Consider the following 13,802-nt stretch of genomic DNA (forward strand, 5'->3'; position numbering starts at 1 on the left):
AAGTTGAACCGAGAACTATCAAAAATTTTCATTTTTTATCAGAATTTGATCAATGTAGGCATTATTTTCTATAAACTCTAAAAAACAGTTGGTAGGAAATTTGAGACAATACCAACTGTGGCCTTTTTAAAAACTGCTTTCACTGGGAAAAGAGGTCAAGGTGGACTCTTCCTCTTTCGGGACTCTGATGACATAGTGGCTTGAACCTGATATCACTCTACATGTTTCTGAATGGCATCCTCACGGGATGGTCTACTGTGAATGAAACAACCGAATGAATAGATCTCTTCTACCTCTAAGAATGCAAGTACTCTTGTAGCTAAGACTAAGGAATGTTCCTATACAAACTGGCTTTAACTCTCCTCAAGTTAAACAATTTGGGGAAAGCATAGTCACAGATGCTTTTCCTACTCGAACAGTGTGGTATAATAGAAAGGGCATGAGCTTTGGAATCAGAAAGATATGGATTAGAATTCTGGTTCAGCCACTAGCATTTGTGACCTTGGATGAGTTACTTAAATTCTCTGAGCCTCAATTTTACCTACGGAAAGGAAGACAAAACTTACCCTGTATGGATATGGTGAAGACCAGAAACCGTATATGTGTAACAATTAGTACAGGCACCAGCTTATAGTAAGCATTCAATAAATTGCCCTTTCCCTTCACAGTTATGATGACTACCCTACCTTAAAATGATAACCACAAATGATAAATGGGCAACACTTCACTTTCCTATCTAAAAAAACCTTTTTACAGCTTCTCCTCATCCCTTCCCTCCTTCCTTCCTTCCTTCCTTCCTTCCTCCCTCCCTTCCTTCCTTCCTTCAAGGTTTTATTTATTTGACAGAGCACAAGCAGGCAGAGGGAGAGGCAGAGGGACAACCAATGCGGGGCTCGATCCCAGGACCCTGGGATTATGACCTGAGCTGAAGGCAGACGCTTAACCGACTGAGCCACCCAGGCACCCCCCTCCTCCCCTTTTAAAAGATTTAATTATTTGACTGAGAGAGCACAAGCAGAGGGGGAGACAGAGTGGGAGGAAGAAGCAGACTCTCCGCTGAGCTGGGAGGACACAAGGCTTGATCCCAGGACCTGGGGATCACGACCCGGACTGAAGGCAGACGCTTAACCAACTGAGCCACCCAGGTGCCCCTCCTCTGGCGTTCTGCGCCAGAGGAGTGTTTGATTATACTGCCTTATAAATGATAAAATAGAAGTACATAAAAATCCCTTATCCTGTACCACCAAATCCACCAGTTGACCCTCATCTATGTCAGCACTTTCTGCCTCCCCTCCAGGAATACAGTACCCCTGGCTCCCCTCTACACTGAAGTCCTCCATACTGCTACTGGTTCTATCCTTTTCTTTTTTTTCTTGAGAGAGAGAGAAAGAGAGAGAGCACAAGCAGGGAGGGAAGGTGGGAGGGAGGGGCAGAGAGGGAATCTTAAAGGCTCTGCGCCAACACAGGGCTCGAACCCACCACCCTGAGATCATGACCTGAGCCGAAATCAAGAATCTGACTCTTAACCAACTGAGCCACCCAGGCACCCATGGTTCAATCCTTCTTCATCTTCTCAAGAACTTCATTCTTGTAATGACCACCTTTATTACCGTATCATTGATTTCTTCCTCTAGGATGGCCTGTTCCTATCAATAACAAACATGCTCTAGAACTGCACTGTGTAATACAGAAATCACCAGACACATGTGGCTATTTAAATAAGGAGAATTAAACTACACTAAAAAATCAATTGTTCTAGCCATACATCAGGTGCTCATTTTGCTTGTGATTTCCATACTGAGCACTGCAGATTATATAATATTTCCATTATAGGGGAAAGTTCTATGGGACAGCACTATTCCAGAATATCCTATTTTAAAAACAAACAAACAGCCCTGCCCTGATACTATATCCATACTCAGGCTGTCAACTCATTTCTTTGCTCCCTTTAACAGCCACACTTCTTAAAAGAGTTGTCTGTAGCTACTGTCTTTACTTCCGTAATTCATTTTCTCCTTAATCTACTCAAATCATGCTCTCCTCTCCAAACTCCTCTGAAACTGGTCTCATCTTTATTAGCGCTGTTCACGATGCCAACCAATGATCACTTCTCTGTTCCTACCTTGCTTGCCCCACAGAAAGTGGATCACTGCTTCCTTCTTCAGCTCTGAGAAACTATGCTCTTTTGGTTTTCCAGCTCCCTTCCTAACCACTCCCTTTTCTGGCTGCCCACCACCTGTGCTGTAAACCTGGAGCTGAAAGTCAAGCTAAAAAGAAAAGAGCTTAATTCTCCCAAGGGAATCTCACATAATCCCAATGTTTTATTTATTTTATTTTTTTAAAGATTTTATTTATTTGACAGAGAAAGAGAGAGAGAGCGAGAAAGGGAACATGAGCAGGGGGAGTGGGAGAGGGAGAAGCAGGCTTCCCGCTGAGCAGGGAGCCCGATGCGGGGCTCGAGCCCAGCACCCTGGGATCAGGACCTGAGCCGAAGGCAGACGCTTAACAACTGAGCCACCCAGGCACCCCCCCCAATATTTTATTATTCATATATTGATGACTCAGAACTTTTCCTAGTCCTAATCTTTCCTTAAAACACCAGATTTTCATGTCCAACTACTTCACTGACATTTCCCCTAAGAGTATAGAAGGCATCTCAATTTTAACATACCCAGATTAGAACTCTTGATTTGGGGGTGGGGGTGGATTTTCCATCCTCAAACCTGCATCAACACAGCCTTAATCTTAACAAATGGTACCAGCATCTACCTAGTTGAGAGTCAACATTTTTTCTCCCCTCCACTAATATAATCCATCTCCAAAAATTTATCCCAAATGTGTCCTTACCTCCATCTTCACTGCTCCCTCGGTAGTCCTAACCACCATTTTGCCCCACTTAAATGACAAGAACCTCATAACTGGTTTTCTTTGCTTTCATTCTCTCTAGAATTTGTTCTCCAATAGCAAGCAGAATAATCTTTTAAAAACACAAGTTTTCTGACACTCTTCCTCCCTAAAAACTTTCTAATACTTCCCACTGGATTAAAATTAAATCAAAACCTCTTAGTAAGACCAAAAATCTCTGTATGATCTGGCCCCTACTATTCTCTCCCCTTTCCAGCCAATCCCTTTATTGACTATGCTTTAGCCACAGTGACCTTTTCTTCTGGTCTTCACAACTCTAAATTAGTTCCAGCCATAGAACTTCTGCATTAGCATAAAGTGTTCCTTTGCCTAAAACACTCTTCTCCAGGATTTTCATAAGGCTGGCTCCTTCTTGTCATCAAGGTTTCAGTTTCCTTGAATATGACCTCCTTCGTGAATCTAAGGTAATCATCCATGTCTACTACACCACTTTTTAAAATTTCTGTTATAGTAACTATTACGGATATTTTCTTATTTATCAATTTATTATTTAGTACCTGTTTCCCCCACTAAACCACAATCTCTTTGAGCACAGACACTCTCTGTCTTGCTTACCCTTATATCCTTAGTACCTTATTAGAATTTCTGGCACAAAGTAGGAGCTCAAAAAATATATTGAATAAATGTTTATATCATCTGCTATTTGTATCTATATTTTAAAAGAACTGCTCAAATTCTACATGAGGACAATTTCTACCACATTTTCTTTAGTATAGTTCAATATTTTCCAATGATTTTATTCTGGTTTGTATAAATGGCATTCATGGTTAGCATTCAATCTTGGAAGAAATACTAAATTACACATATGCTACCCATATTTGTAAAAGTTAAAAACCCTAACAGCTTGGAAACAACATAAAATCTAATGGTTTGGAAGCTTTGAAACTTACCCTCTGGTAGCACTGAGGCAGAGCATTTTCTAACACCGGAGGAGTTCTCTGCATTAATATTCCAACAGACTCTCTTAAAAGAGGAATAACACTAAAGAAAAGGAAGAAAAAATTTATTAAAGCCACATTCTGACAATCCCATTCTGTAAGAAAGTAATAATATAACTCTCTATACTAGAATGTAACAAGATTTATCAGAATAATATGAGGAAAAAGAATCTAGTCGTTCTTAAATTTTTCATGTGATCAGGAAGTTATTATCCAAAATAAAAGAGCTAGATAAAATGAATGTATGAAACACTAAACTATACTACTGAATAGTACTGGAGCATCTAAAAGTCTAAACATAGCAGTCATTCAACTACTATTTAAAATATGATTTCAACTGGCCAGAATCTTCCAAAGTAATCTCTAAGGCATATCATGGTCAATTGGTCCTTAATGTTTATCAAATATTTACATGTATGTATCTGAATAGTAAAGGAATATACAAAAAAATTAATATGGTACATTAGTCCATTCATCCAATATTTTTATAACCCAATTATATATCGGTCTTCTTTCATTATTTAAAAAATACAGAAGCCTGGATATAACCACAGATCTAGTGTATCAACACTGTTAGTGATAGGGCCCAAATGTCTGTGTGTGTTGATGTAGCTAGTTCTCCACCAGTATTTGGAAATTACTGCTTTAAGCTATTTGGATGATTAAATGTACAGAAACAACAGTATAATGATAAGGGTGACTCTAATGCAATAGTTCTCTCATTTAGACATCAAATTCACCTTACAGTCTTGTTTTCATTTCTGACATATTAAATCAGAATCTTTGAGGGAAGGTCAAGGCCATCTGTTTTTTTTTTTTTTTTTTTTAAGGCATCTCTTTAAAAAGCTCTCCACACGATTCCAGTGAATCAGGGTGGCAAGGCACTGCTCTACAGGCAGACGGAGAGAGAGCTTCATTACACTTAATAGCTTAAGCCAGTGCTCTCTTTTAAACTTGGAGAATCTCAAAATTTCCAAAGACCCCTCCTAATTATAGCTGTCGGAGACAGAGATAAAAGGAACATATATACATTTCAAGAAAGGTAGAAGTTGAAGTGTACCTAAAAAATTAGTGATATTTCTTTTTTAAGTTTTATTGTTACTTAAGTAATCACTACACCCAACATGGGGCTTGAACTCAGGACCCCAAGATCAAGAGTACATGCTCCTCTAACTGAGCCAGCCAGGCACTCCCAAAATTAGTGGTATTTCTGACAGGTGGAAAGGAAGAAAAGACATTAAAATAACAAAGACATAGGAAATGGCCACAGGGAAGCAATGACAAGTCCACTCCCACACTTTATGTGCACAGTGATAAGTACTTGGATAATGAGAGTAAGACAGGAACAGAGACAACTAGGAAAATTGAACAGATAACTGAGAGAAATAACCGGTGTCTAATTGGATATAGTGAAGAAACAGTGAAGCGACTTGTGTAACCCCCTAACTCTTCTCTTGAGTGTGGGCTGGACCTAGTGACTTGCTGCTAATGAATAAAGTACAGCAAAAGTGACAAGATGGTACTTCTAAATTTCTAAAATTAGATTAGAAGACTCCGCCTTCCATCTTGTTCACCCTGCTCTCTCACTTCTTCGCTCATGGCTGTCAGGCTGTGAGCTGTTTTATGGAGAGGCCCAAGTGACAAAGCACTGAGGGATACCTCTGGACAGGAACTGAGACCCTCAGTCCAAGAGTACAGAAGGAACTGACTACTTTCAATAACCACTTCAGTGAGCTTAGAAGTGGATTCTCCCCCAAATGAACCTTGGAATAACTGTAGCCCTGGCTGACACCTTGACTGGCATCTTGTGAATGAGCCTGAGCCAGAGAGCCTCACTGGCTATGATCAGGTTCCTGAACCAAAGTAAACTGTAAGATAATGCCTGCTTTTTTAGCTACTAGGTTTCTGTATAATTTGTTATGCATCCTTAGATAACTAATACAACCATTCTTCATAAAACTATTAGACTAATTTATCTAAAATCAGTATCTGATCCTATCCCTTCCCCATTAAAAAAATCCCTTAAAAGCTCCCCAATATCTTGGGGATTAAATGTAAGCTCTTTAACATGGTATATTTTTAGATCTGCCCCGCCTAGCTTCGCCTTCTATCCTTGCTTCACATTTTCAGCCCTCTAAATAAACATACTTGCACTTTACTTTTGTGTTTTTTTAAAGATATTTACTTATTTATTTATTTATGAGAGAGAGAGAGAGAGAGAGAGAGAGAGCACAAGCAGGCAGAGTAGCAGGTAGAGGGAGAGGGAGAAGCAGACTCCCTGCAAGGAGCCTGATGCAGGGCTTGATCCCAGGAGTCTAGGATCATGACCTGAGCCGAAGGCAGTTGCTTAACCAACTGAGCCACCCAGGCACCCCTGCACTTTACTTTTGGCTGTTCCTTCTTTTCATGCTTTGCTCATGCTGTTACCTCTGCCTAGAGTGTCCCTAAACTGCCCTGTAGTCTGGCTTCTAGTCCTTCTCTAAAATCTCAAGTGTCGGGGCACCTGGGTGTCTCAGTCGGTTAAGTGTCTGCCTTCGGCTCAGGTCATGATCCCAGGGTCCTGGGATCGAGCCCCACATTGGGCTCCCTGCTCAGGGGGAAGCCTGCTTCTCCCTCTCCCACTCCCCCTGCTTGTGTTGCCTCTCTTGCTGTGTCTCTCTCTGTCAAATAAATAAATAAAATCTTTAAAAATAAATAAAAAATAAAATCTCAAGTGTCACCCCTTCTAGGGTATATTTCCTGATCCCAAATTGTTTTCCAACCTGTATGAAATGTCCTCTCTGGGCTCCTATTAAAAAAAAAAAAAAATCTGATACCTGTGGTAAGGTTAAAGGGGGAAAAAGAAACTGGAAGTGGGGTTAAGGATTCTGACAGTAAAAGAATTATTGGTTATCCCTTCATCTAACCTGAAGAGCAGTGTCTGTTTCTATCTACTGTGCTGGTACTATAAGGTGAGGATTCCCTGGGTTATAAAAAAGGCAAAGAGAAACAAGATGGTAGACTCATAAGGTACAATTCAACCATTATGACACTTTTCGTTCCTCTCTCCATCATTTTTAGGGAAAAAGGAAGGATCAGGAAGGAATATTTTTATATATCTAACTTACAATTTTTAGGTTTTCCTACTTTCCTTACTACTATTCAGAAAGTGAGGCACCAAAATGGTCCTCCTAGAATATGAAAAAAGTCTGAGAATAAAAAAAGAGGTTTTTTTTTTATGCCTCCTCTAGGAGGCACATAGAAAAATTTAGCTCTTTTGATCATTTCTTCTTCAATCTTTATCCTAAGGAACTCTAATAATGCCTAAAGATATCTGAGGTGGAAAATGCACTCAAATAGAAACCATGGGTTCTAATTCTGCCATTAAATAACTTTGGACAAATTGTATAGCCTTCCAGAGCATCAGTTTTCTCATCTGTAAAATGAGGAAGTGGATTAAACAGGCAATTTCTTCCATCTTCGCTTTTCATTCAATAAGAAAAAAATGGTCAAACTACAAATACTAGTGCAAGAATATATTTGGAAATGAAAGAAAATGTTATTTGTATACATCCAAAAAAAAATAAAAGTGTCACCAAATGAGATGAGATATACCTGGCAAACTGATTTACTCCATCACTAATTAGGTAATCCCGCAAATGAATTTTATTAAGCAATTGCTATGAATAAGCAATTATTAAGCACTACTGTATACTCTGGTTGGCATCAGATTTTCTAGAACCAGATGGAATCTAACTCTAGAGTTGGAAATGAAGGTCTAGAACACCAAAGTAACTTGCCTAAGGACACACCTAGTGAGTAGGAGCGCTAGAATAATAAGACCAAGTCTTTGGACTCTAACTTCAATTTTGGAAAGTTCAAGTCAACAAACATTTATTATATGCCTACTATTTGCCAAGCATGTACTAGGCACTGAAAATAAAAAGATAAATAATATAAAATAGCTATTTTAAAGGGATTCACAACTTTTGAAAAAGCCTATAGAGAGGTGACTAGAAATCAGGCAACAAGCACTTGTTCAGGGCCTACCATTTGGAAGAAGGCACATATGAATGCAAAACAACTAGAGATGACGCCTGTACCCATTTTCATTTCCCATGAACTTCTGGTGACAGTTTCCTTTATTATTATGTTGATAACTTACTTTTAAATCTACCTTTAAAATAAAGTGGAAAACTGGAAAAGAACCTGACTCTACTGTAACAGAAGGCATACAATATGAACAATGATACTATTAAGCAACAGGTGTGAAACAGCTTTTTGCAAACAACTTTAAAATACTTAATGTTTTAGAATACCCTAGGCATAGTCTAATTTTTCTAATTTGTGTGTGAGTTAAAACACAATGAAGAGATGACTGAGTCCAAGCTATAATAATCCTTGAAGAGATCAGCCTTCAAACCTGAAGGGTATTCCCCTAATACAGTCTCTTAATAAGCCACCCAGAATCATCTACAAATTTATCCAAACCTTTGTTCAAATTTTTGTGTCTATAGTCCATGTATGTTGCCTCCCAAAGCCAGCTACTCCTTGCCACATTTGTTAAAAAAAAAAAAAAGAAAGAAAGAAAAAAGAAAACACCCAGTATTTTCCCTTTTCCTGTAAAATTTATTTTCACATGTGGCCCTTAGTTTGAAGATTGTAGAATTGGTGAAGAATTTCCATGATCACAGATAACCAACTATTAAAAGTAACAGGGAATTTAGAGATCACTCATTTTAACACTCAATTCAAGAACTATAATGCATAATCGTGATTGGCTCAGTTGGTTAAGCCTCCGACTCTTGATTTCAGCTCAGGTCATGATCTCAGGGTGGTGAGATCAAGTCTAGCTGGGGCTTCGCGCTTAGCAAGTGCAGGGAGTCGCTTAAGATTCTCTCCCTCTGCCCCTCCCCTTTGTGCAAGCGTGTGCATGTGTGCTCTCTCTCAAAAACAAAACAAAAAAGAATCATAATGCAAATAAACATTTTAATAAAATTAATTTTAAAATAACTTAAATAAAAGGTATCATAATTGATATAAGGAAATAATTAGAACAGTGTATTTTTTTGGTAAGGGTCAATGAGGTATTTACTGATTTTGCTATATTATAAAATTCAAAATGGTTGCCTGCTTCAGTGGAATTTTAATAAAATGTTTACATTCAACAGCAGCAAGCATTTCACGAAAGCACACTGATGTGTCACACTAATTTTGTCTAACAGTAACTGAAATTATGTAAGGATTTCAGCTATATCTGTAAGATGGTTATGAAACTGTGGTGGAAGGAGAAAGGTGCTTGCTAAGTCGCATGGTGATTCAGCAATTTAGAACCAAGGTCAATTTCTATAACAATTTCAAAGATCATAAAATGTAAAAGAAACCTGCAGAAACTTTATTTTTGCCTTTTAAAATTGTGTTTAGCTTAGGAGTTTGTGTCCATATTTTTCTGATTAACTATCGTAATGGGAAATCATAAAAGAGATTTTAGCATGGATCTATCTACCCATAATGAAAGGATATGGGGAAAAAGACAAGCTTAGCAAATTCCTGACTGAGCTAACACTTAGAGCTGCATCCAAACCCAAAAAGTAAGCATTTGGAAACAATTAGAGGTTCCCGCTTCTGGTTGACTAACTCAATTCTAACTTTAACAATGAAACACCATTTTCCTAGCATATATAAAAGGCATGAGTCATTAGGTATATGAATTTACCAGTAAAACAGGGTTATGGTTTTATTCTTCAAAAGCTGAAGGTAAATCAAATTTATAATCATACAGTCATAAACATAAACTTAATGTAGGCTTAAATGCTAACAGATTAAATAAGCAATAGTTATTACTCTTTATTGCCAGTAACTTTGCAAATGAAAATATATTCAGAATTTTACTTGAGAAACAGCTTTTAGTGAAAGTCTCACCATTTCAACACTAAATTATCTAGCAGTAATTATAAACAAGCCAAACAAAAGAAAAGGGTATACATTATGAAAACTTCTGAAGAACAGACTAGTGATAATCGTAATGCTTAGCAATAAAAAATTTCAGAGAGCTGAAACTATTACTTAGATCTGAGAATAAACATCTATAAAAATAATTAAAACATAATTACTGATTCAACTTTTTGAATTGGCTTATGGGCTCAGTCCTTCTGCCTATTATCAGGGATTCTTACAATCTACGAACCTAGAAAAAGATAGGTACACTTTTTAAAGAACCCATAAAATTTGAAGGTCCGGTATATGTCATATACTTGAAAGTATAGTGGACAAAAAGCCAAAGAAAACTGACCCAAAGTTGACATATACTCTACGTTTAGACACAGTAGTCCTAGGGCAAGCTGTAAATATGCAGTCATATTTGCATAAATACAATTATTTCATAGTGATGAACAATTACCTATTAACCCAGAATTTCAAGAATCATAATGCAGGGGCACCTGGATGGCTCAGTCGGTTAAGCCTCCGACTCTTGATTTCAGCTCAGGGTCGTGAGATCAAGCCCCGTGTGGGACTAATATGGAAGAGATAACTCCAAACCACAGGAATTGTGGTTTACCTTATAATTACACTGAGTTTCAAAACCTATGGTTTAAGTCAATGCACATTTACAGAGTACCTACTTTAGTCAATAATGGTGATAATTACATACCCTTAAATAACCCTAGAACTCAGAGCCAAAGTCATGAAAAGGTCACCCTTTTCCTTAAACGTCTGGAACTTAGTTATAACACCTAATACATCTGGTCTTTGGACCAAAAGCATTAGTAAATAATGTCAAATTAGTAAGTAATTAGTAATGTCTTTGTTTAGACAACACTTAATAGTTTTTAAAGTGCTTTCATAATTTTTTTTCTTATTTGATCCTCACACCAGCCTTAAGTAACCTTAAAACATTCCATTCTGAAATGACAGAAAGTCAGATGTAGGCAAGATTTTAAGAGATATTTAGGCCAACTCCCTCATTTTACAAAAGAGAAAACCATCTCAGAGAGATTAAGACAACTTGCTCTTTGTTATATACTAGTAAGAGGCAGAGTTGGATGTGCTGATTCCAACGCTAAGACTCTGCATCACACTACAGTGTCTCATCATGATTAAGCCCTCTAGAGTCAGAGGTCATGTCATATTCTTTTTATTCCCAGTGCCTAGCACAGTACTTGGAATACAATAAGCACTTGGCATATGTCTGCTGAATGTATAATCTATTTTAAAATTTCAAACACTCTGGTGTGTTTGAAAGGGTGACTTTCAACCCTTCAAAGTAATAGCTAAATAGCAAAACAATAAAGGTCCCCCCACTTTAGTCACTCCCCAAAAGAATTTTTTTTGAAGATTTATTTATTTGACAGAGAGGGAGATAGCGAGCGAGAGAGAGAGAGAGCGCACAAGCAGGGGGAACAGCAGGCAGAGAAGAAGCAGGCTCCCCACCAAGCAAGGAGCCAGATGCGGGGCTCGATTCCAGGACCCTGGGATCATGACCTGAGCCGAAGGCAGATGCTTAACCTACTGAGCCACTCAGGTGCCTCTCCCAAAAGAATTTCTAATAAATAGAAGCAAAAGTATCTTATCCTCTATTCAAGTACAGGTGAGAAAGAATTAAACTCAGACAGGAGCAATCATCATTCCCAATTCTTGATTTGAAATTTATTATCTTAATGAAAGCTCTTTTCTTCATTCTCATGAATAAGAAACTAAAATCACACCAGCAATATAGGAAAAAATTATTAAATGATCAATTATGTAGCCATAAAGAACAAAGGTGTAGATAAAGAAGAAAAATGAATGCAAATTCACACTGATATCCTGTCAAGAGGTAGGGAATTGGGAAGAGACAATGGAATCAATGAAGGAAGAGGGCAAAAAGCTCCATAAAATATATAATTTTGAGAAGACGGGGCAGGAACAAATTCACATTTGTATTAAATATGGTAACATTTGTATTGAAAAGATAACAAGACCTGGAAGAACCTCCCCACTAGTTCTGTAACCCATTTGAAAGCAGTAGCTAGAAGTAGGATAGACAAAAGCAGGAGATAAAGTTCTTTAAGGAGATTTGCATTTTGAAAACAGTATAGAAGTGAAGACACGGGGATCTTGTTTAGAAAAACCAGATAAGACGGCAAGAAATATTTGTCATGACTATCAAAATCAAATCAATTATCATTCAGATAGCTTCAGCGATCACAGGTTTTAACTCAGAACAAAAAGGCCTTGAGGTCAGCAAGAAAAATCCAAAAGGAATGGAACCAAAGTACTGATTAATCTCTAGGTTGAACAAGGTTATTAGGAATCTGGGCTACTCTGTGTCTGTCTGGTGAAAGTTAAAAAATGGTATACGTGTAACTGATTCAATCTATGTGGTATTTAAACCATAACATTTCCTCACCATATAGTAACAGAGCTTTGCCTCTAGATGGCTGAGTGTGTTCCTGTGAAGAAATCCAGGATCCAGGAAGGAGAGCAGAGACAAGTAGCAAAGGGGCACTGTTAACATGCAGCAGCTCCTCTGCCCTCTGAAATGGTGGAGGCAGTCACCAATGGACTGTATTTCTTTTATTCTTTCCCTCCTTTCTCTCTCTCTCTCTCCCTCTTTCTCCCCACTTGATAATGAATGAATGAGGGTCAGTTAATGGGGGGGGGGGGGCATGTGAGAAATCATTTAAGTGAATGGTGCCTGCCTGCCAAAAGCATTCCTTTTGGGAAGGAAGGTAGGCAAGCAATTAACGCTTACACAATGCTTCCCAATTTTTTGCCAATTTGTGCTAGACTTTATATATCTTAACCCATTTAATCCATACATAACAAATTATGAGGTAGGCATTACTGTTAGCCCCACTCTAAAGTTGCAAAAGTGAGGCATAGAGAGGCTAAGTGACTTGCCCAAGGTCACACAGCTAAATGGTGAAACCGGGATTTGAACCCAGGCACTCTGGCTCCCTAGCAAATGCTCTTAACCACACTGCAATATTTCTTCCAATGAAGTCATCAACATGGCTTTGCTAGTGCTCACAAAGCACCTTTGCCGACAGGACTTTTAGGAAAAGCTGATCTTCAAAGTGTATAGGAAGCCTGGACCACAAAAAGCAATTTAAAAGCTCAGTAACGATATAAATGTTTTCCATCATCTGAGAGCTGATTGGTATTGTCAAGACTTGAATAGAAGCAAATCCCTGACACCTAGTTACCATTGTGGGCCCATCCTCAATGATAACTTCCAAAGAAAGTCACATGTTGGGCGCCTGGGTGGCTCAGTTGGTTAAGCGACTGCCTTCAGCTCAGGTCATGATCCTGGAGTCCTAGGATTGAGTCCCACATCGGACTCCCCGCTCGGCAGGGAGTCTGCTTCTCCCTCTGACCCTCCCCCCTCTCATGCTCTCTCTGTCTCATTCTTTCTCTCTCAAATGAATAAAAAAAATAAAAAAAGAAAGTCACATGTTATGTGAGAAGTAAACCAAACATGGGAAATACAAAGCAAAGGCAAAAGGACCCTTATTAAATTGTTTACCCAAATCAAACTTTTAAAATACCACTGTGAGAACAGACTTTTTACTGAGTATCTAAAGGTAGGTTTCTAATTGCTACATTACACTGGATGCTGACTATATGAAAATGCTTAGTTGCTGAGATACGGGTAGAAATCATGTTTTTCAAGGATTAATTAAGCAAGAGAACAGAGTAACTTAGAGCAGGCTATAGCTAGTGGAAGAGTTTGAAATTAATTACACACAACAATGAATATTAAAACTGAAGAACCAAGAGGGACTAATTTTTTTTCTTGTGGCAACAAGTGAAAAAAAGTGAAAAAAAAAAAAGGAGTGAGTCAAAGTTGAAAAAACTTAATATGGTTTCCACCTTTAAAAATTTACATTACTTTTTATTGTATTTTTTAAAAGATTTTTATTTATTTGTCAGAGGGAGAGAGCGTGCACACAAGCCTATTTTTAACTTTCTTAAGAG

General features: G+C 38.1%; 1 protein-coding gene across 2 annotated transcripts in view; it reads right to left on the reverse strand.

The window, feature by feature from the left end:
* Nucleotides 1-13,802, reverse strand: part of SLC30A7 (solute carrier family 30 member 7) — a 92,932-nt gene that overhangs the window by 18,403 nt on the left and 60,727 nt on the right. For both annotated transcript variants that reach the window (XM_032422588.1, XM_032422590.1), the window contains one exon: nucleotides 3,816-3,906. In XM_032422588.1, coding sequence (XP_032278479.1) covers nucleotides 3,816-3,906 — 91 coding nt within the window. The remainder of the gene's footprint in view (nucleotides 1-3,815; nucleotides 3,907-13,802) is intronic.

The sequence above is a fragment of the Phoca vitulina genome, unplaced genomic scaffold (genome assembly GCF_004348235.1).
Source record: "Phoca vitulina isolate PV1807 unplaced genomic scaffold, GSC_HSeal_1.0 scaffold2, whole genome shotgun sequence".
In the NCBI taxonomy this organism is placed as follows: Eukaryota; Metazoa; Chordata; class Mammalia; order Carnivora; family Phocidae; genus Phoca; species Phoca vitulina.